General features: G+C 36.5%; 1 protein-coding gene across 2 annotated transcripts in view; it reads right to left on the bottom strand.

The window, feature by feature from the left end:
- Positions 1-5197: 5197 nt before the first annotated feature.
- LOC145684592 (basal body-orientation factor 1-like) overlaps positions 5198-27883 on the bottom strand; it is a 120546-nt gene continuing 97860 nt past the window's right edge. Inside the window, exons 5-9 of one of the 2 annotated variants that reach the window (XM_081756983.1) lie at positions 22666-22817; positions 20637-20850; positions 16086-16357; positions 11063-11203; positions 5198-5537 (exon numbers count right to left, since the gene is read on the bottom strand). In XM_081756983.1, coding sequence (XP_081613109.1) covers positions 5249-5537; positions 11063-11203; positions 16086-16357; positions 20637-20850; positions 22666-22817 — 1068 coding nt within the window. In that variant the 3' untranslated portion in view covers positions 5198-5248. The remainder of the gene's footprint in view (positions 5538-11062; positions 11204-16085; positions 16358-20636; positions 20851-22665; positions 22818-27883) is intronic. The other variant, XM_081756984.1, reaches the window with a different exon arrangement.

The raw sequence follows: 27883 nt of genomic DNA, 5'->3' as shown, positions 1-27883 counted from the left end.
CATAATTAGAATATGTATAAATAATAAGGTGGAAGATAGGCGTGTCACCATGTAGGACTAACACGTGATACCTGAGCTGACATTGGGAATAATAGAATGAATAATTACAAACGAACTGGGTCTGAGAAAAAGAATTTCTCGCTGGGTTGCACGAATGCTTAAAGATGATTAAAAAGAGCCAAGGATTCGGTCAAGTGAGCAAATTTGACACGCTTCAGAAGGAGAATGCAATTTCTTGAAAAGTATTGTGGCAATAGTTAATTCACGGATTCCATTATTCAACACAGAAACAAAAGGACAGTCGATGCAGTGGTAACACACAGATTCATCCTTCCCCCCCCCCCAAACAAAAATTGTCAGGTGGCATCCGATCAGAAAATGCTGCACGATATCTTCTGGGATTCTCAGGGAGTGATATTGTCCCACCTTGTTCCGAAAGGTCATACAATAACGGGCAAGTATTTTCGTACACTTTTGGATACATAATTGTTTACCAAAATTGACTGAGAAATGACAATTGTTCCTCCACATGGATAATGCACCGCCACACCGTGGTAATGTTCTGACTTCATTCTTCGCTGATCACGGTATTGAACTTCTGCGTCACACCCATCTTACTTACCAGATTTAGCCCCAAGTGACTTCTGGTTATTCCTAAACCTCAAAGATTCTGTTCGTGGAAGCCATTTTGCCAGTCGATCATTCCTGGTAAGTGCTATTTGTCAATATCTGAAACACATCTCCGAAGATGACTATGCCAAATCAGGGTGTCTATCGGTCAGGAAAGTCACGAAAATTATGAAAAAGTTAAGAAATCAGAAAACGGTCATGAAAGTCAGAAAAAGTCACGAAATTTAGCTTTTGAATCACGATTTTTTTTTATCTGTTCAAATATAAGTACAAACTGGAAAATTCTGTTCTATAAAACATCAAAATTCACAACCAAAAATATCTATGATCGACTTTAGACGCTACCAAATCGGAAGCAAAGCATGCTTCTATCACATGCATGAAAATTCGGCCTAATTCGCACCCAAATTTGCTGTTGAGAATGGTACGAAATTTTATGGTTTAGTAAAGAAAAGGTCATGAAAAAGTCACGAAGTTTCATTTTGGAATTTTAGTAGACACCCTGCAAATGCTTCACAAATGGACGGAGCGATGGCAATAAAGAGGGAGAGTCTATTGGGAAATAGATACAGGTTAGTTCTCTGTATTTCCTTGTTCTTGGAGATTAGAATAAAACGACGTAGTTTTTGTGTGCGCCTCGTATTTTATTCTAGTACCATTTAGTAGTTTAACATTCAAGTTGTCACATTATTCGTCAAAATGTTACTTATATGTGAAGTTTGAAAAGATATTGAAAACATCTTATAGTGTTTAAAAAAATCGGACAGGCATCTGTTCTCTGGATGTGATATAGCATAATTAACCACGATATTTAAGGTACATTAAATGCTCGGGGATTAGGTCAGTAATTCTTTTTTAAACACCAGCTCTTTTGCCTTTCATATTTGAATCATCATTAAGCCCCTGGCTGTGCATACTTTTTAAAGGTTATTTCCGTTTCCGCAGGTTCATTTAACGAACAGTCAGTTAAACCAGTGTGTCTATCGGTCACGAAAGTCATGAAAAGGTCACTAAATCAGAAAACGTCATGGAAGTCAAGAATAAGTCACGATTTTTTTTTTTGTCTGTACAAATATAAGTACAAACTGGAATTTTTTTTTGTTTCTATGGAACGTCAAAATTCACCACCAAAAATGTCTATGGTCGGCTTTAGAAGCTACCAAATCGCAAGCAAAGCACGCTTCTATCACACGCATGAAAATTCAGTCTAATTCGCTCTTGAGAATGTTACGAAATTTTACGGTTTGGGAAAGCAAAAGTCACGAAATTTCATTTTGGAATTTTAGTAGACACCCTGGTTAAGCCCTCACCAGCACATTATCTCTTCAACAAATCCAAGAATATCTTCCTTCCTACTTGTTGGCCTGCATTTTGCCATGCCTGCATGAACAAAATCTGACCATCACCCCTCTTTTTCTTTCTTTGCAGATGAGGCCCCATTGAAGGTCAAAAACATTAAGTTAGTTCAGGGGCGGATCCAGGGGGGGGGCGATCGCCCCCCCAGAAGAGGAAACTTTCTTATTTTATATATATAAATAAAACCCATCCCGAAGTTCGGAGCCCTTAAAAGTAGCAGTATGACAACCCACCGCCCCCCCAGAAGTCGGTCCTGGATCCGCCCCTGAGTTAGTTTAAAAGCAGACAATACATTTTGGGGGAATGGGGAATGTCAGGTGAATTTAGCGGGTTTTTCATGTGCGTACGATGAGGAGATTGAAACCCGTATTAGAATATCTGGGGAGCATTAGCGGTTCGTCCGGTGAGGCCTGGCCTAACCTATATTTTTGAGCAAAATTAAAATGGCTTTTTGCAATAAATTTAAAATTAAGTCAACATTTCTGTGTGTGTAATTTTTGAAATAAAACTCGTTTCTAATTATTTAATGTATAACACAAAACAAACTTCTTAAAATTCATTTACTTAAGTATAGAAAATGTTTGTAAAATATTACAGAATTTAATAAAGTCAAAGGCAAAAGCGAAAATTTATGTTCTTTGGCATGATAATTTTAGTTTTAAAAATTCCAATCCTATGTTGAGGCCTGAAACAGATTCGGCCTCAGCAGCAAAGCACTGTTGACAACGGAAACATCCCTTTTGCAGTCTGAAAGGGAGAGGAGTTAGCTAAGAGCAATAATCTTGGGTTAAGAATTACTCCAATGTTCTGTCTCTCAAGGGAAACCAGTTGAAAATGTGCCTGCCCACACGCACTGCGCATGCTTGAACCAGAGAGTGACACTTGCCATACACTTCGCTGCGTATTTTCGAAATACATTGAACTCTAGCCATAAGGCATTGTGAACGGGTTACGCTTGACAACAATGTAGGAAAAATAAATGACGTCTATATCATGATCCTGTTGGTGACATCACATCACCTACATATAGCACAAAGTAAATGCCAGATGCTGTCGGCCCTCGTAGCCGAGTGAGCTAGTGCAACATGCTAGCAAGGAAATTTGTTGTTGGCGTGGGTTCAAACCCTACCTAAGGAAAGGTTTTCTTATTTATAAAGTTTTATAACACTTCTTTCGTTAAAACAAGATTAAAAATAATATTCAAAAAGTGATTTAACGATTATTTTTTAAAATTTTCATTAAACTTCTTTCATAAAAATAAGTTTGCCCTTGTACTATACAGATTCATAGCAAAAGAAGTAGTAGTGGTAAAGGTAGTAGTAGTAGTAGTAGTAAAAGTAATAATAGTAGTAGTAGGAACGGGTTAGAATGCAATTCAGCATTCATTTGTTTCCGTGCGATGTTGCCAAACGTAACCTGCTTACAATGCCTTCTGGCTAGGGCTGAGTGTATTTCGAAAATATGCCTCTCCGCTGTTCCCTAGATAAGGGCATGCAGTGTTGCAAATTGAATAAATTTAAACGTAAGCGTTGATTCCTATTAACAACATTTAATTTTAGAACGTTTTAGTAAGTATAATATTTCCTTTGAAGGAAATTTTTAATATCTTGTTTTAAAATGTATAGTGGTCCATACTTAATTTATAGTAAACTTATTATAAACGTTGACGGAAAAAGAAAAATAACTATACCAGTTACGTTAATACTATGAAACATTTTTGTAGTAAGAGCGCGAAAATCTACGAATAGCGGTTGTAAATCGTGATTTCTGCATGTTTTATGCTTGTTTCTAGCGATATTGTGCGTTGTAAAATATTTACGTGTTGGTATTTTTTGTGAGTTGTTTTCAAGTGATTAAGTGAGTTTGTGGGATATTTATGTGCGAGGTTTTTTTTTTTTTTTTTTTTTTTTTTTTTTTTTTTTTTTTAAAGTTTGTGACAGTGTTAGAACGTTGGTCTTGTGATGAATGAATTAATGTGTACATGATGAAGGACATTGGTTCATGTGATGTCATCCTTTCCTTGTTAAACGATTTTCTAGGCGGAGTGAAGTGGCTCAACGGGCTATTCTTAACAATGAACCCCTACCCCTGCTTTATCATTGATTCAGGTAGATGGTAAGAAGGCTAGAACTTTTAAGAAATCTTGGTACTATCCGGTAGTATTGTAGTTAGTATACACAGTATTTCTTCTAAACATGTTTTTGGGGGGCATTGTCCTCCGGAGCTGTGAGAGTGTTCTCCCAGAGCAGACCAAAATAATGCGCTTGTAATATAATAATAAATAGAATAATACCAGAAGTACCCTCCTGGAACATCCTTTCTGATGTGTTTAGTACACATGTTTTCTCTATTTTCTGTATAGGATGTATTTTTTTTATAGGTAAGGAAGGGAAGAAGAATGATTCGACGTTGAAGAAAGAAAAAAATCTAACCCGATGGTCGTTATCTTAAAAGCAGTGGCGTAGGAAAGGGGGTCCAGAGGGGCAGCCCCCCCCAAAGAGGTCCGACAATGTACTTTGGCACTTTGATGTTTGTAATTTTTTAAAAAATATTTTTATGTTTATATATTTGTTTGTTTGTAAGTTTTCTATATGTACCTATAACAGCACTTGCCCCCCCCCAAACACATCCTGGCTACGCTACTGCTTAAAAGTAATGTTATTTTTGTAAGAAAACACACGGAGATATAGATTAACGAATGCCACTTCGTTTCCTACCGATGTAACAGGGGTGTCCACAAGGGGGGCTATGACGCAAACTGCGTCATTGAAATATTTGGGGGGTTAAAACCTATATAAATATGTTTGATGAGGGGGGGGGGGTAAAATTAATCGAAAAGAAGATTTTTTTTCATGGAAGAACAACTACGGATAGACAATTGGGGGGTGCGTCATAGACATAAGGGGGGGTGGGCACCACTGGATATAACATTGCCAGTGGTGTCAATAACACCTACACCGCGGCAAACCTCGACTTTTATGCCCGCCCTCCTCAAGTGATTGGTTTCATAGATTACTAGGAACCCGAAAGTCGGGGGGGGAAGTAAATCCTGCAAGAGGGGAGAAAAAAGAGGCAGTTTTACCGTCACTGAACACTACATCCTAGTTTTATGTGCCTCATTTATATAGCCACGAACAGCTCTGCGGGGGAGAAGACAATTTTATAATGCTACATTAAAAAGAATGATATAAAAATAATTTTAAGATCGAATTGGACATATGCAAGATAATTTTATTGAAATATCCACACACAGACAAGAATTTTACAGTTTCTTTAATCTTTCGTATTGTGTTTCAAAAAGAGCATTAATTATAAATTCAGTTGCTGGAGTTAAACTTAATTCTCTACCATTACTTCTATCTTTGGGTTTGTCGTCACTGGACTTCACAACTGGCTTCGATTTTTTACTTTCACAAATAGATTTACATATCTCAATTTCTTGGTTTTTCTTTGTGTAATGGCAATTTATTTGTAGAAACAAATGACGCAATACTTGCTCCTTCATTTCCCACGTCAGGTCGTCCCACGAAATCTCTTTTCCTTCGTTCAACCTGAAAGAAAAAGAATTATGATACATTTCACAATGGTATAAGAATACACAATACACAATGGGATAAAAAGAATAGTATTGTCCATTTACTATAGCTTGGCGCTGTGTTTTGACACAAAACCTAGCTAGCGAATCTTAGCAGTCCTTCCCCTTCTTTTCCCTTATCGCAGTGGTAACAGTGCCACTAACTCATCAACTTTAGCACTATTAGGGTTTGGTATTTGCAAGTTGCGTAAATTTCGAAAGCTTACTTCTTCTCTAATCAGGGCCGTAACTTGTGGGGGCAGGGGAGGGGCAACTGCCTCCCCAGGGAGGTTCCCCACCGTTCGAAGAGGATCCAGTTTGAGACAAAATTTTCTTAATCCATATACGATACGAACATGAAATTATAAATGAATCATCAAACAGGTTCACTACATTACATAAACAAAGCAGCACACAAAAGGTAAATAAAACAAAAATGAGTCGTGGGCCCATTTCAGTAAAAAAAAAAAAAAAAAGTTACTGTTAGGAGCCCTAGAAATAATATTTATTCGTATGGCTTTGAGATTTGTCAATATTGTCCCCTTAATTAATTTGTCATGTATAGAACGGACCTAGGGGCGTAAGTAACGGCCCCGCAGACCTTGCCGTAAGGGAAGGCTCACAGGCTCCGGGGGTCCATAAAGATTAAGAGAAAGAAAGAGGGGGCCCAAGAATTAGAAAAAAAACAACTTTTTCTAGGAGGCCCAAATACACGTATTAATGCCCCCCCCCAGAAAAAATCTATGTTACGGCGCTGTCTCTAATGTGAATTTATTGGTACAGTTCTGCTAATAGTTAACTATATCATGTTGGTCTGTTTAAGCCTTGCGCCGTGGAGAGAAAAACAGTCTTACAGGAGGATAGTATTCAGATTTTAAGAACGTGGGGAAAAGAGAGCGAGGATGAGAAAGATGAGTAGGAAAAAGAAAGAAAATGAAAGAAACACTTCTATATTTACTTCGTAACGAATTTAGGGAGCCATAAAATGAAAAAAAAAAAAAAAAGATATAGGAACGCACTACCACAATATTTGCAAGTGTTGGCAACATAATATATTCTGGCGGAATATATCTCCCGCCAATTTTGGAGCGTCAGTGTTTGGCCCAATTCTGGCCTTACAGAGGCTACCATCTAGGCATTCACCTCGTGGCACTTAGGAAAACCTTAAGAAGCCGGGTTCTTGCCCATGCTCAATCTACCTATTTTAATGCTTTTTTTTTTTGTGTGTGTGTGTGTGTGTGTTGGACAGTGTCTGGTAAGCGCACTCAAACATGGTAAATGTGTATTGCTTTAAAATGTTTACATGTTAAAATTCGCTTAATACTGTACTTTGAACACGAAATTCAATGTGTATTATATTCTTAGAGCAGCATGCTTTATTTCCTAATACTTTAAATCTATGGTTGTTAGTATTTATAATTATAAATAGTATTTATAATTATAATCATTGCATCATACTAATCCTTCTCAAAGCTTGTTCAATTAGTATGAAATTCTAGACTTGGCAGTTTGCAACATTGCAAACCTTCACCAAATGCAATATGTGGCGAGAATATTTCCACCTATACTTGCATCGAAATTCCCAGCCCCTGTTTACAATCAGTACAATACATTTCTGTCGCCTTATCATGAAAACAACGCTGTCCAGCGAACCTAACGGTTTTCGTTCTAAACTGCAACTTCCCAATATTGCGAGGCGTACAAGGTTTTCGCACTTTCGAAAAGAACACTTGTACAAAATTGAGTGGGCATTATATGTAAGATTGTATTACATAATAACTAACTCGATTTGTCATAACGTTAATGTCTCAGTCATCTCAAAAGCAGCAATTTATGTAGAAATAGTAATTGGTCCATGATTGTGCAGAAGTAGGTACATTCGGATCGGTGATTCATGTGCCTGGCAACCATGAATTAACCATGTAGGGGTGAGAAGCAAGGTTTTGACGCTCGCACTACAATTTTTTTTTTTTTTTGGTAAACAATTTTCCATCCTAGAGTGAACGGACATAGTTCCATTGGAAAGTTCCACTAGGTATAATATCATCTAATGCATGACATGGTTGATGTCATAGAACTACATATATACCCTTAACTTTCTTGTTGTAGTTCGCAGAAATGTATTAGGCGAAGTCAGCAGGGGTCAAGTGTTTTTTCTAGTCCCGATGAGTTAATCCGGCCCTGGTGCCAACTCAGCCTATTGGGGAAAAATTAGCAGTAAAAGAAAAAAATGTTAAGAAATTTTCCTACATGTCATTTAACGGTAATCTACATGCATAAACTGTCATATAATGTATTTCACTCACATGGTAGAATAAGACAATCTCAAATGACAATCTTGATCGCGTTAGAAGCAGAATCTCTAACATGAAGTGCCTAGAACATCTTCAATTCTGGAGAACATGCACCTGTTATTGATGTTGCTTTGCTTCTTACACTAAAGAGTGTCATTCCTAGTAGTATACGATTAAATGACTTGCAGAGAAAGTTCTTGAATAATAATGTAAAAATAATTTCAAATATTAACTAGTTTCGATTGTAGTATATTTTTACATTTAAGACCATTGCTTTCTTTGATTTCCAGTAAAATATTGATTTCTGGTGTAATATTTATTTAATATTCTCTCCATAGAATTATAAAATAACCACTAGAGGCACAATCGGCACCATTATCTGTGATTCCAGCTACTAGCGCGTTGCCTACTGAATAGTCATTTGTTTTCCACTTGTATGGCAAAAAGCAGTCGTCTGCTATTTGTTTCAATGTGTAACTGATGTTATCAAGTGAAGATCCAAACAAGATTACTGACTAGAATTCCCTTAAAACATATCAATTATTTAAAAATATAATATTACTAATGGATTAAAAGAGTAAAATAGCAAAATAATAACAATATGGAAAACTAACACAGCTTTTCAATATCAGTTACTTAGATATTAATGGTATCCAAGGCGAGCTACATTTTAAGAATTACAGAATTGCTATATCTATTTGATACATAGGATTTTGAGCCAGCTATGATACCTTTACTGAGTCATTGCTCTTAGCAAGTGAAAAGTTTGACTGATCGCTGATAAATAAAGTGATCAAGATTGTACCTGAATTGCTTGCGTTTACCATGTGAGCTGGGTTATTACTAACAACATTGAAAGAACACCATGGCACCATTCTTAATTGTGCGCTCTTTCGTTCATTCATGTACTTCTTCAACACCACTGCGGTGTTATTTTTACATTGCTCAACATCAGCTCTGTCACACTGGTAATACCAAGTATGAGCGTCTCTGGCATGTTAAAATGGGGGGAAGGCAAACTAAAGTTACATCAAAATTGAGTAAAGTGCATTCTATTTTACTAACGGGATCCCCTCTTGCTACCTTGAACAACACAATTAATCATAATTATCTTTCACCACTGGTAGGGTATTTCCAAAAATATAAATTTATATAACTTACAATATGACTTCTAGGTGACTTCGTTGCCTTTACATGCAAATTATACTTTCAATGCTACATATTAATTTAATATTTCTCTAATTTAATATTTCTCTAATTTAATATTTCTCTAATTTAATATTTCTCTAATTTAATATTTCTCTAATTTAATATTTCTCTAATTTAATATTTCTCTATTTAATATTTCTCTAATTTAATATTTCTCTATCTTCTTCGGTTTCCTTGCACTATATCTTCTACATGTCACTTGGAATATAATTTCTTCTCGAGCAATATCTTAATATATTTTAATTACTTCCAATTACATTTTTACACCCATTATTTCCAGTGCCTTTCATGAACTCTTTCTTCCAAGTTTTACGTTCATCTCAAAGTACAAATTTCGAGAACTCAAGTATTTTTTATCTTCTCGCAATGCCACGTTTCTTCTGCTTCTTCTCGTACTATGGAATATTTTTCATCTGAGTCCTTCCTATATCTCTTAATTCACTAACTCACATGATATGCTTCTCATCATAATCTTCTTAAAGATCTTTCCCCACTTTTTCCGTTGCTTCTATTTAAAGTTCACGTTTTATATCTTCCTTAATAATATTACCTAGGTATTGAAAGTATACATCTATTTTACTTCTTTGCCCAGGCATCTATTACAGCCTTAATAATCTAACCATTGATTTAATATTTTTCATACTTATTATCGTCACATGTTATTTTCAGAGCCTTTCCTTACGTTTTTTGACATCATGTTAATTTTAGATTCTGCAGTAACAACCATTTCATCTGAAAGTAATTTTATTACGGTAGTCCTTTTATCTCCTATAAATCAACGTGTTCCCCATGCTGTTAAAGTGAGTGCTGTACGTTCCTGAACATACTGTTTAACATGTTCAGGATGTCCCATAGGTGGCATGTCGGGAATAGTACTATGTACAATCACTTTCCTGTTGTGTATAACTTCGGGCCAAACACATGAATTATTGCTTAGTGATCTTAAACGCATTTGTAGCGCTGTAGTTTTATAATCCTCATATATTTCGATTGTTTTTAGCTAACAAATTCTTAACTCTCTGAAATAAGTTTTACGATGACACTCTTGGTTTGATTGCAAATTTCGAATATTTTTTCCCCTTCTTCTTCTGTATTCTTAATAAACTTTCTTCATTTCGCTGTATGTTTTTGAACTTGTTCAATCAGCCATCCTCATTTACTTCGTTTTCCGTTTTAATGTCTAAAATGTACAGTTTATTCTTGCTATAAGCCGTCTCCTCAACGTTTTTCTCATTAAAATCTCATTTCCATTTTTACTTTCTATATTATCATAGTATGATAGTTCTCCCTTGCTACCTTTCTACAGTATTTCTCTGAAACTTACCCTCATAAATAATATTCAAATTTCTCTATTTTTAAAAATTCCTCTTGTTACCTTTGCCTCTATTGTATATTTGCCTGTCTTTGTAGATTTGCCTTCTTAATTCTCAGAACAACTTTCTATACATTCTTCCCATCTTTTCTCTTGTCCTACGTCATGGAATCTAATTGTTGGTTGTTAAGCAATGAGAAAAGTGTGTGCCTACAGCCGAGACTACTTTGAATAACCAAGAAATGTAGCTTCAAAAAAATCTTTCTTTGAAAGTGGCACACGTCAGGCGAACATTTTGATCACACCAACCTGATGCTTAACAATACACAACAGGCATGTGTTCTACCTACGTTTTTACTTCTTCCATAGAGATCTAAATACTTTCATCATTCATCTATTTTTATCTCGTATTGAAAATATTGGGGGGACGCGTCCCCCTGTCCCCTCGCCAGAGACGCCCGTGACACCAAGCCTGTGTTAACCACAATACCGAGCTTATATTAACCTTAACACCGGATCCTTTGTGTTGAATGAACATGTTAAAGTGGTGGTTATGCGGACACCATTAGCCTATGTTAGAAATGAGATGTTATAACGGAAACACTTTTTACTGTGTACCTTCTGAAATCGTAAGGTAATTGTATATCAAAACAACAATTAGTTTGTGTTAGAGAATGATGGACTTACCATTCCCTTACTATTTGAAGACTGTCATCTTTGGATGCTTTGAGAATAAGAAGATCGCCTAGTTGAGCTGCCTTAATGGCTGTTTTGTTTTGAGTCATTAATAAATTATAAATTGCTTTGTCCAAGTCATTGCCTTCAGACCTATAAACAATATTGTAAAGTGTAATTAATAGACTGCGGAGTTTTCTCTAAAATATTTAAACAATAATTTAGAGAAGAATTAAGTGTTAAATAATGTAAAAGAAAGAAAAAAATGGCTAAACAAAAATTACGAAGAAATGTAATATAATTTATGTCAATTCAATTTTTCTGCACTTTTTTTGTGAATGTTTTGGAAGCCTTCTGAAACATGTTTTAAACATTTCAGAGAATATACGTTTCGACAACAGTAATTCGACGTTTGTATTGGGTTAATGCGATTGAAATGTCTGTTGTTGTGTGTCAACTTCAAAGCGAGGGTGGGAGGGGGGGCGGAAACTACAATTCCTGTTGAGTCAAATTGCAACTACACATTTATAGACATTGCGCAACCAATGACTGGATTCTGTGATGACGAAAGAGGTTTGGGGACTGCTTTCCAAAGAAATACTCAACTATATGTTGCATTACCCCAGAGTTGCCAACCTCAGAGAACAAAATTAGACCTATCGATTTTAGTCTTTAAAATCATTGTATATTGCCAAAAAATGTCGTACATTCGTTATGAAAGTGCTAATTTTGCAAGTATAATAATACTAAAAATAACAATAATATATAATAAACTTATTTAGTTTTCTTCAGTTTCGAATTCCAAATCGGCGCATTGTCCTTACCATAAAAAAAAAGTCTTATTAACACTCTCTGAACAACAATATTTCTAGCCTCTCGTAAACATAATTAAATTTAAAAAATGGATGCAGGGTTTCCAATTGACAATTCTCAAATCGTTATTGATTTATTTTAGCGGAAATGACTGTTAAAACCTCAGTGTGTGTATGTTTTATAATCACAGTATTTAATGCACACCTACAATTTATTTGCACATTCAAAAACTAGAAAAAAAGTGTGCGTTCTGAAATTATCGTATATTCACTTATTATAGCAAGAGCACTATTGTATATAGCATTTGAGGCTTAAATTATGGTATATCACGATAAATTATCGTATGGTTGGCAAGCCTGTATCATCCCCTTATCAGGGAGATCTTCCTTGCCAGTGAGTAACCGATGTGCAAAATAAGTGATAGTTGGTACAGGCGTCGGGAGAATAAGGTGAGCTATGAAGCATTTCATATTGCAACTCATGCAGAGTCTGGACTGCACCGTCTTTCAGCGATATGTGGTCGTCAATTTTCGTGCAACATAAGAACAGCATGTGTATTGACTATTACTGGATATTTGCGGACAAGTTTCCGGTGCGTTTCATGAAGTTTAGCATTGTAGAGATTGTGATAGTTTCACCTTGACGGAAAAAGATATGATGGATTATCCCACTATACCGGAATTATCCTGAGTTCGATTCTCGATGGAAACAATCGGTCGAAAAGATATAAAGAGCCCTTTTCATGCCAGTCATTCTGAGTGAAATTTTTCCAATTTCTTTCTTCAAATCCACAGTCCCATTTCTTTCTTCCTTCCCCAATTCCCCGAGTAGTGTATTCGCCGAGGGACATCATCCCTCATAGATAGGCCATGGATACCATGAATGTCCACATAATTTCTAACGTAATCACCATACCAGTAACAACACCTTCCAAGGGTGGAGTTGTTAGTTTTGAAAATTGTTTTGGATGTTGTTCACAATCCAATCATTATTCTGACCGTTTACGATTGAATTATATCCATTTTTTCATCTGAAATGACAAATCCGAGCCAGGAAACCTGTCCTACTTTCCTATACACTTTGAGAGTTGTACACCTCCAGGCATCTATCTTTGTTGGCTGGTGTCCCACACATGGCACCAAGGGTCCAATATTTTCATCTTATCGATTCCGAGAAGCTGCCAAACAATAGTGATATGGTGTATGCATAATTCGTCTGCAATTGTATCAACTCGGCTTCCACGGTCATTCTGATGAAGTTATCAGAACATGCTTTCGATCGGTGGGCGCGGGGCTCAATTTCGAATATTGTCACTGGCACAAAATTTCACAAACCAACGGCGTATGGCGCGTTTATTCAGTACCTCTGGCTCAAATGCACAGTTGGTGTTTGTCGCTGGTTATATGCAGAATGTTTCAGCTTGATGTCATAAAGGAAAATTCATCTTGCAATTATGTGTTGTCTCCATGGTTTAGTATCTGCTTCCTCACTTTGAGCTCCCTCGTGGCTAAGCGGTTAGCGTACGCGCCTTTGGCGTGGGAGACCCGGGTTCGATTCCCGGCTGGAGCTCATGTGGTTCGGACTCCACGTTAATCAGTAGGTCCACGTCTCATATAGCCTCGCCGCTGAAAGGGACGCTAAATTAAAAATCAACTCAATTAACTCAACTTCCTCACTTTTTAGGCACCACATCCTGTTTTCTGAGCATATAAGGTGTTTGTAACATCGTATGCGTGAACTCAGTCTTTCCATTGATTGTGTTACAAATAGAGCTTTCCTGTAGACACAAATATGGTCACTCTATTCGCACCAACCCAATATAAAGTAGTCAAACTGAAAGAATTGAAGAAACGTAATTTTGATGTTTGTTTAACCATTGATAAAGCATTATTTTAGGACAAACGTCGAAAACCTGATTAGTATTAAAAAACAATCAACTTTTATTTAGTCGTGCTGTTACCTGTTTCGTACGTATCTAGCAGCTGAATATTTACTTTGGGTTAATTCCAAAGTATCGCACTTATCCATGGGTTTCAGTTTTAATAGCTTATATTTCATTTTTATATAATTATTAAGTTTCAAGTCAAGGCTATACGAGATGTAATCTGTTTTAATGAGTTGCGGACCTCAAATTATTTATTTTGTTTTTAGTCCGAGACCAGCATTCTCCCGACCCGACCCGACCCGAAAGTATGCACTTCCATGATATACCAGCCACCATTCCTTTGTACAATAAGAATCCACAGTCTACTAATTACACGTGAAACAAGGAGTATCTTTTAACTCTACAGCTAATCAATTATTTGTAGCACTAGCTTTAGGCATTAAGTTCAGACATAAAGAATGTATTAGAACAGAACTGAGGAGTGAAATATGACGGAGGGAACAAGATAGTACAATGGGGTTATTCAGTGGTGCCCACCCCCCTCATGTCCATGACGCACCCCCCTCAATCGTCTATCCGTAGGTGTTCTTCCATGAAAAAAAAACTTTTCGATTAATTTTTACACCCCCTCAAACATATTTATATAGTTTTTTACCCCCCCAATATTTCAATGACGCAGTTTGCGTCATAGCCCCCCCCTTGTGGGCACCCCTGGGTTATTGTCCCTGGAAGTATCATTGATCCGCTCACAAGGATACCGATTCAAGTGTGACACGAAATTGTGGACGGATTTATGCGCAATCGAAGTGTTTTGTGAACAATGAATTCCATTAGAGGGAAAAATCCTCGATCTCAAACGTTCCGGAGATATAGAGGGATAAGAGGAAAGCTGATGCTCTGATATTTTGTGGATTTTCGGCTGCGTTGCGAGTGAATATGTTTGAAAAATGCATTTAAATGTTAAGAAAGATGCACCAAAGCGAATAAAAGTGATGTTGAATGTTAAGGTGAGTGGCGTAGCTTTTATTCGGGGCCGGAAAAAGAACGGGGTATGAGGAATAACAAACGCCATTGACACGGAAAACAGACTTGTATGATATTACTTGCTAATATATTATGTCTTTAGTTCTTAGAAAATGAGAAAAGTGATATGAAAATGTATAAATTATGTTGCCAAAGGATCAGAGACGTTATTATGTGAACAAAAATACAAAGTCATTCTATGCAAAAGCGCTTCGGAAAAACAAATCAAATAATATGAAACATAAACATATATTGTTGCAAACGTAAGTACGACATTGTGTAGTTGTGTGACATATATTAAAATGCAAGGTATGAATCAATAAACGAAAAAAGTATTTTCCACTTAAAAAAATGAAAACCTGTACACCTGATACTGTATATCACATAACATTTTTGCATGTAAACAACACTGGCGTCACACAGTAAAGTAGTTCCTCATACCGTTATACGTAAGAACATACCTTGTGAAACAGTACAAAGTTTTAAACGCTAGATCAATGAAAAGTTCGTACGGTCACAATTTTTTACATTTTTCATCCTATTTGACCTGATGATGCTCTTATTCGATTCAGCGCACCAAAAAACCTGTACATAGACACCTTACACGCCTATTTCAGACAATAATGGAACTGCGTTAATTTCACTTTTCTCCTTCAAAACCTTCTTCTCCTAGACTTTTTATGGACTCTTCGGTTTTGTAACCCTCATGTTTAAGACGACGTATTACTAAAGTTTCCTGGATCAAGGAATTCTTCATTTTAAAAGTCTCATTTGCTTGTACTATCGATACATATTCAAAAATTCGCAAAATATCTGAGCACCAGCCTTCTCCTTATTTCTCTATATGTCTGGAACTGCTGAGATCGAGGGTTTGTCCCTCTAATAGGTTTAACTGTACACAAAAAAATACTTCGTTTGCGCATAAATTCGTCCACAATTTCGTATCGCACTTGAATCGGTTTCCTCGTCAGTGATGTATGCAGACTTTCATCACAGGCGGTTCAAGCACGGAATCTCATGTCCTTTGAGGACATGTGTGATTCTTGTATATACTGTATATCTTAAGATGCTAAATATTTATTTTTCCATAATATCTTGCTCAAGAAGGATTAAAATTCCAAAATTTCTTGCGTACGGCACTAGACAACTTAGTATAGCAGATACATTAATATAGCGTCGGCTTAGAGAATACCAAAAATGCCACAATGTTCTAACGTAAGTTAATCTAGATCTAGAATAAATACTTATTTTCAAACATAATGGACCTATGCATTCTACTTGCTACGGAACGTAACGAGGAATATAACGTAATACCCTTCATAACCAATTTGTTTCTTTACATGTTGAATGGCGTTCAAAAGAAACTTCTCCAATTCGTTTCGCTGCGTGACAATGTCCCTGGCAAGTGCTCGAATCTTCTTCATTTGTTGGTCTTTCATATAAAGCGCCCTTTCAAGTCTCTGCAACTCAGCTCGATTCACCATTGTTTCTTCTTCCACTTTTTTCATCAGCTGCTGTCGCTCAGCTTCTATCGCTTCGGATTGTTCATCAAGTTGTTCCTTCAAACAGGTGCCTTCAGTTTGCAACTAAAATATTGTAAGGAAAAAGGAATGATAACTATTTTTAAACTAACCAGGGACTCTTTTTTTTTAATAGAAACATTTTACGAGTCATTCAACCCCCTAACTGCATTTCCACATTGTACGTAACCTGACAAAATAGTGGGTAAAGCGAAATATAACATTCACACAAGGCAACTTGTATTAAGCCGTAACAAAAGCTTGTACTGTTAGGAAGAAGGTAAAGCTAATCTTGAGCTTGTTGTAGGTGTAGCGGAAGTATGGAACACATATAACAAATAGCATGTAAGGTCACAGTACAATGTGTCGCTTGCTGCGAGGTATATGCAGATTTGTGTAATTAAGTAGGTAGAAAATAAATGTTAAGTGTCTCCTTAAGCGGAACGACAATGATTCATATCTGAAGATCAAGGAAAATAAAATTTTAATTCACTTCGCACACGTAATCCACTTGCTTGCTATGTTACAAACGACAGTGAGTATAATTTACTATGAAAGTATTCCGAAAACTTGCAATACAACTCCTGTGCTGTTATGCAACCAAAATCACTCTAAAGAATATCTGGTTGCCTATAAATATGTTTAACTCAGCATCCGTTGAGGTGTTTCGTAGTCTAGCTAAATAGATTAGCACCAGATCCCAAAGAAATTTATATGAAACATTCGAGAAGCACTCTTTCAAATAAGAAAAAAAGATCTATCAAAATCGGTGCAAATATATCGAAGTTGTGCGGGATCAAACCCAGAACATGTAAATAAATGTAGATGCATTGAGAACTTAGTTCTATTTCTGAAGATGGTTAAAAAACAAGAAACACTTCAAAGTCCGTTTGGAATAGATTATTTAGTGTTTATTCTTGTGCAATAGATTATTTAGTTTTAATTCTGCTGAAATAGACAATTTACTTTTAATTTTGCTGAAATAGATTATTTAGTTGTTATTCTTGTGCAATAGATTAATTAGTTTTAATTCTTCTGGAATAGATGGTTTAGTTTTAATTCTTCTACAATAGACCATTTGGCTTTTATTCTTCTTCAATAAATTATTTAGTGTTTATTCTTCTGCAATATACTATTTAGTTTTAATTCTTCTGCAATGATTATTTAGTTTTTATTCTGCTGCAATAGATTAATTAGTTTTAATTTTGCTGAACTATATTATTTAGTTTTAATTGTGCTGAAACAGATAATTTTGTTTTTATTCTTCTGCTGGAATAGATTACTTAGTTTTTATTCTTCTGCTGCAATAGATAAGTTGGTTTTTATTCTTCTTCTGCAATAGATCAGTTAGTTTTTATTCTGCTGCAGTAGATTATTTAGTTTTTATTCAGCTGGAATAGATTATTTAATTTTTATTCTGCTTCAATACATTATTTAATTTTTATTCTGCTGCAGGAGATTATTAAGTTTTTATTCCGCTGTGCTAGATTATTTAGTTTTTATTCTGCTGCAATAGATTATTTACTTTTTATTCTGACGCAATATATTATTTATCTATTTATTTATGTACTGCATATGAAAAATGCACACTATTAAGTTACAAATTTTTCTATTGTTTGATTTCTCCTAACAATGACACACATACTGCTAATGGTGACAAATGTACTTATAACAGTGTCACATACGCTCCTAATAGTGACACATATATTCCTTAAAGTGACACATATACTTCTAACAGTGACACAATGCTCCTAACAGTGACACAGAAACTCCTAAAGGTGTCATATATACTTCTATCAGTGACGCAATGCTCCTAAGAATGAAACACACTCCTAATAGTGACATAGATACTTCTAACAGTGAACCTGTGCTTCTAACAGTGACAGAATCACCCCTAAGAGTGGCACACATACTCCTAACAGTGATACATATACCTCTCACTGTGACACACATACTTCTAACAGTGACATAGTACTGCAAACAGTGACAAATACTGCTTGTAAACATAATTCGAAAATTATTAAATTTATAAACATTAAATATATCATTTATAAATTTATGTTTGCATTTGGAAAATTTGAAATAGTTTATTTTCTTAGAAAAATGAAAGATGGACATAGAAGTTAACACATTATTCTTCCAAGACTGTATACATAGGGTGAATTGAATTCAGCCTATCAGAAATATTTATGTTTACAGTGCATACTAGCAGTAGCGTAGCGTGATATTCCGAAAGGGGGATGCCAAAGTTAGTCATTTGTGCGATATAGTACTACTGCAAGCAGCAATACATAGCTATTCCGAATGGAAATATAGGGTTATACAAAATTTAGGAGGAAGCCTCCCTAATTGGAGGTCTAGTGGGGCATAGAGAAGCGAATGCGTGGATTACGTTAGAATTTAAAAACCAATTGTCTCAGCTCCTTCTTGCTACTACCGTTGTGACGAGAAAACTAGGCCCCACTTTTGTATGAACATTGTTTCCAGTATCGTTCCCTTCATTTCTTTCTCGTGGGCGGCTTTTTTCTCCACATACTACACGTCAATCTCGTTCTTTCAAAAAAAAAAAAAATATCGCCCCTAGAAATTTGTCGTCTTGGGTCCGGAACTCAGACGTCCGTTCGTGAATATGGGCCTGATTGTATATATCATTTGAAGATGTAAATACAAAGCACTTAAACCAACTCTGGGGGCCTGTTTCTGTATCCAGATACTGAAGTCAAGGGCGCAAATCTGTCTTCAACGTTCGTGGGATGGTTAAGACTGTTCCCATAATCTTTTCCTTTTTTAACGATGTTCAAAATATTTATGAAGTTGAAAAAAATGCTGTGGAGAATTAGGGAAGCAGAGTTGTCTATAACATCGGCAGGAGGGTACATTTTAAGGCTTATTGTGGGGGAGGGGAGAAGAGACTCATATTACAGTAGATGAATCAGATTTCTGAGGTAAACCTGTTGTACTCGTATATTATATACCAAATGATGTAGATGAAATAGTGGTACATATCATTATTACAACTCAGTGCCGTGAGCACATTCTGAAATTTGAATATATGCATAATAATAATTGACATGTTTCTACTTACGCATCCACAATGATCCACATTAAAATTTTAGGACATTTGTTTTATAACAACACAAATAATGACTTCCCCAAAACTATGAAAGAAAATCAATCAGGCCTATATTTGGCGCAACAATACTCTTATCTGAGCAAAATTATGATTACCACAATAGCATTATAGGAATTGTTACAGGAATTAAACAAATAGTTGAAAATAGACTACTAATAATTAATGACAATGAAATATTAAAGAATACGATTCTTTTTTAAAAATGAAACAAGTCAAAGAACATCAGTTTCGTTTGTGGCAGTCGGATAGAAATCACCATCACAATCTCAAATCGGATTATTGGGGGGGGACAAGATTGTAGGGAACATGTTCCCCTTATGTCCCCGAGATTTGTGCCAGTGACTGAAGGGCCCTGACACAATCTTTGCGAGTGACGGGGAGTGGTGGCTCTCTTGTCCTACCAGATCGGTGATTGTAATTCTACAGAATGCTTTATATTTATGCCTGTGTCTTTGAGCTCCTTTACGATGAAGATTACAATTACGATGCATTTAGTTGTGATTAAGGCATAACTATTTTAATACTATTATTTACATAACCGGCATGCTTCAAAAATGCGTTGAACTAACCATTTCCGTTTTGTTCTATATCCTTTATATTAGGGCTCGTACGTTCTGTTCAGAAACTATAGCTTAGTTCAAAATATATACAGTTGGAAATACTTGAATATGCCAGCGTATATCTAAAGCAAATGTAGGGTTGCAAGGGATGAGGAGGAGTGAGAAGGGAAGTATTGCGCATGCGCATTCAACAGAAAGCAGACGAAAACCCCGATGCTTTCAGTAGGCCTGGAAGCCCGAGGAAAATAGCATACGACAGGAGGAAAGACAGAAAATGTGCATCTGAGCGACGCGCATGCGTAGGTTCCTCTTGTCAAAGTAAGTCGAGAGAGCGCGCCAGAAGATTGCAGTGGAAATAATTGTGATAATTACAAGCAAACAATTTATATATAATGAAATACGTACTTTTTCTTATTAACAGGGGATGCCGGGCATACCGGCGTTCTCTTACGCTACGCCGCTGCATACTAGAGTAAATCATTTTCAAATCTTATTTCTAAGGTAAATCCACTTGTTCTGTATTTGTTTTTCGGATATGCCTTTGGGAAAACGTCTCAAGCTCTGAGAGCAAACTCTCCACCATTTTACGGAGATAGTTTTCAGTTGAGATTTGTCTGTTCTACAAAATAAACTTTACCATCTATGAATTTACCTGAGTTATCATTTTATTCATACGCGAACACTTGACTAAATTTTCCCTGGTGAGGAGTTCCCGGCCTTCTGCTTCATCTCGTAACCGTTGTGTCTCGTTCTTAAACACTTTTAAACATTCCTGTAATTTTGTGTTCTCTTCCATCACGTTTCTCACCGCTGTCATCATTTCCACGTTTTCTTGGAATACTTGAACTGTTTGGCTCCCAATATTACTGTGAAAGAAAGGAAAAACGGAGGAAAAGGTCTTAGAGAGATGGTTTTAGTGGTTATAAAACAGATACTACCTGGTATGTTTGAAATACAGGGCAATTCAAACTAAATAGTAACATGAATGGTTACTCAAAATTGCTATAATGAATTTATTTCGGAAATGTTGATGTAATTTGATTGGTAAAATCTCCAAGTTTTATTTGGCAACATTGAAAAGATCGCCATTTTCGAAATTGTTCATTAGCATTATTATTTAATTTTAATAACTGTATGTTAAAACTATTTTGTTTATTACAAACTAAATACAACTATTACTTAAAAAGTAGTTCACAAAATTCCAAGACAATATGATACGTAATCAAATACAGTTGAGTTCTTTCTTCTAGCTGCTGCCTTAACTTAAATTTTGGGGGAAATGTTATTCTGTCAACACTGTAATTTCTATGGATGGCAACACTGAAAATTCTTTAGGTTCATATTTTCTGCTGTAGAATAACATTACCTATGATTGTGGTAAGTTGCATTTCATTATCTCCTTTCACTTATGAATAAAAAAGTAAAAGAAAAATGGCAAATTTTGTATTCCTACGTATTTAGTATGCCAGGTTCTTAAGGGTCTTCACTACAGCGAAATTAAACTACCGCTAATTTTAGAGTTTTTCCGTAATATGTTCTAAACAAATAAAAATATTCGAAAAGCAGAAACGTAATGAATACGATTTTGCATGTGATACCTTTACCACAACTCACCTATCTGCTTTTGGTGTGCCCCTATTTACAGAAACCGTAAAAAATGCTAATCTATCTACAGTTGTAAATCGAAAGCAATAGATGAGTTGTGATAACAGTATCACATGCCAAATAGTATTGTCTAGTTCACTACGTTTCTGCTTTTCGGGTATTTTTATTTGTTTTGAAGATATTACAGAAAAACTCTAAAATTAGCGGTAGTATAATTTCGCTGTAGTAAAGACTCTTAAACTGAAAATTTTCATTTCATTTCTGAATGACGTAACTGGACAGCAGTAACGACGCTTGAGCTAGAGGTCTGTACAGGCCGGAATTTTTAGCTGGGGCCCGGCCCGTGAATTTATAATGTCAGGCCCGACCCGAGTCCGAAATATGTTTTTGCTTTTACGCCCGAGCCAGGCCCGATCCGATGTGATAGTCAAATGAGCCCGAAATAGGCCTGAATTACAGAAACTTAATAACTAACGCAAACATTTTATTTTTACTTACAGCAATTAGGGATTTAATTTTTTACTTGTACTTTAAAAGTTCTTCGATAAATATCATTGTACAGTACATTTACCAAGTTACGCCCGAAAAGGCCCGAGAAACTTGGTTATATGTTTAAAAATTTATGGACCAAGCCCGGCCCGAGCCCGAAGTGATGTATGCTTTGTGTGGGCCCGAGGCCGTGCAGACCTCTAGCTTGAGCGGGGCAACAGAGCAAGGGCCTTCCTGGTGGCTTAGTCCGGCTAACAGAGGTATTATATTGTAATGTATGTCAAATAATATTTAAATATTATTTTCGATATACAAAAAAGTGGCCCCCTCCCCCCAAAAAGTCTCTGCCTCTTTCTATGCTTCCCAAGAAATTACAGCTATCGTCGTCACTGCTGAACAGTATCCAACCACCAGCTTCCACTACTGAAAGGGAATACACTTTTCATATCACAAGAAACAAAATAACACTACTAAGTAACCTTGAAAAGACCTTACTTCCCAGAAAAGAGACCAAGGCCAATTTTACAGTTATTTTCATTTTTTTTTTCCGAATCGTTATTTAAGTAAAGAAACTGCAACTGACTTACTTAATAGCTTTTGCGTGAGCCTGTCGAACTAGCCAATTGAATTGTCTCTTCGAGTCTTCTTCAATGCGGCTCTTCTCTCGAACAAAGCGACACTCCATTTTCCTAATCGTTTCTTGATGCTCTTCTGTTACTCGAATCACTGTGTTTCGTAACTGAAACGACAAAAGCATTTTTTTTTTTAATTAAGTTCATCAGCAACATTCATCTAGATCAGCGTTTCCCAACCTTTTTCAACTTGCGGCACACTACGAGTGTAACTTGAATTCTCGCGGCACACTCATAGACATTATTATTATTATTATTATTATTATTATTATTATTATTATTATTATTATTATTTGCAAATATAAAACACTATGGTATTTTTTTCTGTGATTACTGATCTCCTTACAGAGATGAAAGTTGGATTACTAGTTTTCCCCTATGCTAATTCATTGTGCTTATTTTTTATTCTAATTTAAAAATAGAAAACAATTGCAATGAAATATAGGACTCAGATTTTCAAAAATACGCTTTGTTTTTCGAAAAACGTATTCAATCTTTCACTAAGGACGAAGATCACTAAATAACGAACGAACAAACAAATGTCTTGTACTTTTAACTTTGCTGTTTTAACCAAAACCGGTGCATATTATTACAATCACACAGCTTGCGATGCATCGAAGTCAAAACACAGCTGTTGAACAGTGTTGTTCTGTCATTCAGGTGCGAAAGAGTGTTCTACTAACGTTCACTTGACGCGTACCGTACAAGTGCTTCCACTTCTCGGTGTTAGTATGATTAAATTGAAGCGTAACATAGCAGCTAAACGTGGAAATGTGTACGAGCCGAAATACTGTCTGCTACACAGTAATAGATGAAGAATAATATTACAATTACAGTATTTTTTTCCATGGTAGAAATTAATAGTAATGTGAAATACAAAAACGTACATTCTTTCCTATGTCTTGCAATTTGGTTGCTATAGAATTAATAATTTTGTTTCGATTTCCTCGCGGCACACCAGCGGCCCATTCGCGGCACACCAGTGTGCCGCGGCACACCGGTTGGGAAACGCTGATCTAGATAGAAGGATAGGAAAAAAAATGGGGATTGCAGTTGTTACAATAAGATGGCCATGTCTCGAAATCCGTTAAGGATTATTATTAAGTATTGTGCTTTTTGGCAGATCCTTGGACTAATAAGGTTTTATTTCTTCTTAACTTTCATTTGGGGTCTTGAAATGTTCTTTCCACATTTCTCAATCCCCAGCTTCCTCTTTAAACCTTCAATATTTTTTTTCTATTTTTCAAATCATCGATCACTTGTGTTCTTCTTCTTCCTATTCCTCGTTTTCCTTCCATTTTTCCTTCTATGGCGGTATGAAGAAAACAATTACTTAACAAGATGTGTCCAATCCAATTGACCGCCCTACGAAGCATGCTGGCTAGAAGTATCCTCTTCTCTCCTTTCCGTTTTAAAACGTCTTCGTTTGTTACTCTTTCTGTCCATTTTATCTTATCCATTTTCGTCCAACACCGCATTTCGAAGCTCTCCAAATACTTCTTCTCTAACTTCCGTAATATCTGAGTCTCTGAACCATACAATCCAATGCTCCATATATAGCACTTGACGAACTTCTTGCTAAGTTCAATATTGAGTTTGCTAGTTAAGAGTGATCTTTTCTTGTTGAATGCTTCTTTGGCTATGGTAATTCTTGATTTGATCTCTTTGATACAGTAAGCGTCTTTCGTCAAAATAATTCTCAGATACTTTAAATTATCGACCACCTCAAGTTGTCTTTGTTCTACTCTGACCCGTAAGGGCACGTTACCATGGGATATTATCATGACTTTCGACTTTTCGATGTTGATTTTCATTCCATATAGTTTCCCAATGTCAACTATTTTGTCAATCATCTCCGATGGTTCTTCTTTGGTTCTAGCAACATATAATAACCATATCTTCTGCATTCCTGATCTTGTTAATGATCTGCCCTCCAATCTTGAAATCCCAATTCCCATTAATGCTTCCTTCATTAAACATTCACTGTAAATGTTGAATAATTGGGGCAATATACTACATCCTTGTCTGATTCCTCTTCCAAACTCAACACTATTGGTTTCTCCTTCATTCAAGCGCAGCTTCACTCGTTGTGCTATGTACATGTTGCGAATGAGTAATCGGTCTCTCCAGTTCACTCGTATTTCTTTAGGTATTTGCAGAAGTTTGGTCCAATTACTCGGTCGAAAGCTTTTTGTCAGTCGATGAAGCACAAACACAACTCTTCCCCGTTAAGGATAGAGCCATGAAATTTGGTATTTCGACTTCATTTAAAATAATTAAATACGTGTTTCAGCGTTTATAATGTTTCCACTATAAGGGAAGTAAAAAAAGAGTTAGGCGTTGCAATTGTTAAAATACAGGTAAGATGATCATATATCGAAATTCTTTAAGATTAGAGGCATGGAAATAGGTATGTAAGTTTTTGTTTTAAAATAATTAATGACGTTTTTCAACGTTTTTTGAAGTTTCCTTAGAAAGGAAGGAAAAAGAATGGGTGTTATAATTGTTATAACAGCATGGCCATATCTCGAAATACCTTGAGATTAGATATATATGTTAGAGTATGAGACGTGCGAGGCTGTAGGCCGAGCGAACTCGGGTATCTGGGGGCGAAGTCCCTAGCTAGCTGAAGGCTAGTCTCTATGTCTAAAAGCAACCAAGAAAGTTCTGTAGCTTTTTCACTCACCACCTTCCAACATCGATATGTCACCTAAGACGTACCTGGAAAGTCAGAAATGGTCCCCATCAGCATCAACGACCTTCTGCCAACGTTCTAGAAGGCCATGGAGTCCATCGCGGTAGAACTTGGTGGGCCGTCAAGCCAAGAAGGTATCAAGTGTATTTTGCACATCTACTATGGATTTGAACTGGCATACTCTAAGGTGATTGTCCAAGGAATGAAACAGGTGATAATCGGTCGGTGCAATATTCGGAGAGACTGGCGGATGCAACAGTGTTTTCCATCCAAGGCATAGAATAGTGTTCTAGGTCATCCTAGCCATGTGGGGCTTAGTGTTGTCCTGTAACAGGAGAACCCCTTTGCGATTCAGAAGTGCTGGCTCCAGAATTTTCAGTTTTTATTGAACACGCTCAACTGCTGACAATATACAGTTGCATTGATGCTCTGACCAGCTGTTATCAGTTCTCAATGCACGATGCCGCGATAAGTCCACCAAACACACAGGAGGACCTTCTTCTGTTGCAGTGACGGTTTCGACTGTTTTGGAACCGGTTCATGGGATGCTAACCAATGATAACGGCTCCGTGCAGCTTCGGACAGGACCCACTTCTCATTACATGGCAACAGCATGTCCAGAAATGGCTCCTTCCTGAAACAAGACAACAAAGAAAAACAGGTATCTGCTCGCGTTGCCTTCTGGCCCGGAGTCAAATCATATAGGACCCATCGACCTAACTTGTAGTGCTTCCCAAGTTGATGGAGGTGCTGCCGAATGGTTTCTCCACTCACACTGAATTTTAGTCCCAGTTTCTCACATGTCTGCCACTGTTCGCCTCAAGTACTGCCTGAAGATCTTCATTTTATACATATGTTGGTCTTCCGGCACGTGGTGCGTTTTTAAGTGTTTCGGGATCGTCCTTAAACTTGTCAAACCACCTCTGCACTGTCTGCGTAGTCACTACACCTGAACACCAAAGGCCTGGCATACTTTTCGTCCCGCTGCAGCGGCGTTTGACCCCAGTTTGAACTCGTACAACATACACGCCCTTATGACGCTCTGTGGATGTGTTATATAAGATCCCACTATGGAAGATTCTCAGAAATTCGATGAGAAGGGGGGGGGGTAGCAATTATATCATAAGATGTCCATATATATCCGAATGTCTGAAGGTTAGAGACATGAAATTTGGTATTTAGATTTTTCATTTAAAATAGGGTTTAGGAATTAGGTATCTTGGCTTTCGGCATCTATGGTCATGTTAGCCCCTCACGTTTGAGGGATGACTTCCTCGACGAGCACACTATTCGGGGAAATGGAAGGAAAGAAGCGGCCTAGGACCTATATGGTAGGTATCATACAGGCATTTGCCTGGTGTGAATGAGGAAAACCCCATTGAGGATGGCTGCCCTGAAAAAAGCTTTTTACACTTTTTCGACCAAGTACCCGCGCCGTTCATTTAAAATAACTAAAAACGTGTTTCAGCGTCTTTTGATATTTCCCCTACAAGAGAAGGAAAAAGGCGGGGAGAAAAAATCAGTGGCGGTTGCAAGTGTTAAAATAAGATAATAATTATTAGTGCAGTCAAATTACCAAAAAGTAAGGAAGAAATTAGTAACAAGCTGAAAATTGGTACAGCTGTTGGAAATGATGTTCTAAACAACATACTAAAAGTCCCCTGAAATCCCAAGTGACCTTCGTTGCCATATTGGAAAATGGCGGCCGGAAGTGCCAAATAAACAATACCCAGATAAAAATTGCAATATCTCCACTACGGTTGAACATAAAGAGATAAACTTAGTGTCGTTTTATAGGACATAGATAACACAACATTTTTTTTATAGAGAAACAATTTTTCATAAAACGCATACTTTTAGAAATATTTAATTCTAAATTCTAAAATTCCAAAATTTACCGTCAAATTAATTTAAAATTTTATTGAACTTAGGAAGTAATTATTAACAAGTTAAAATTTGACATAGATGTTGGTAAAACTTATTTAATTGACATACTAAAATCCCACAACTTCTTCGTTCGCCGTATTGGAAAATGTCCAAATGTCCGAAGTAATTGAAAGCTAATATTTTGTTAAGTGAAATACAATATCTGGACAGGGCTAAGTATTTCAGAAACTGTCAATGCAGTCGATCCGAAGTCACTTGCGATTAATGCTGGTGGGAGGGGCGAAACATTATGACGTGTTTAAGGTTGTCATCAGCCATCTTGGTGGCCGTCATCTTGGAATCAACTCGTTTATTTTAAATAGCAACATGGTCCTGTGACATATTAAACAACATCCTCGTTCGAAGAGAAACCAACGGTAAGGTTATTTTTCCAAAACCTGCAACAGTTTCAAAGTTGTGTATGCCATTTTTGTTGAACGAGAAAGGGTGATTTCATCAATATTGGCAACAAGATGGAGTACCACCGTATTATGGCCGTAATGTAATCGATGGCTCAATGAACATTTTCCCGGTTGGTGGATAGGTCTCCAT

The sequence above is a fragment of the Thermobia domestica genome, chromosome 5, assembly GCF_964235325.1.
Source record: "Thermobia domestica chromosome 5, izTheDome1.hap1.1, whole genome shotgun sequence".
NCBI classification, from domain to species: Eukaryota; Metazoa; Arthropoda; class Insecta; order Zygentoma; family Lepismatidae; genus Thermobia; species Thermobia domestica.
Note: the sequence above shows the minus strand (reverse complement) of the source record. Positions and strands in the feature narration are given on the sequence as shown.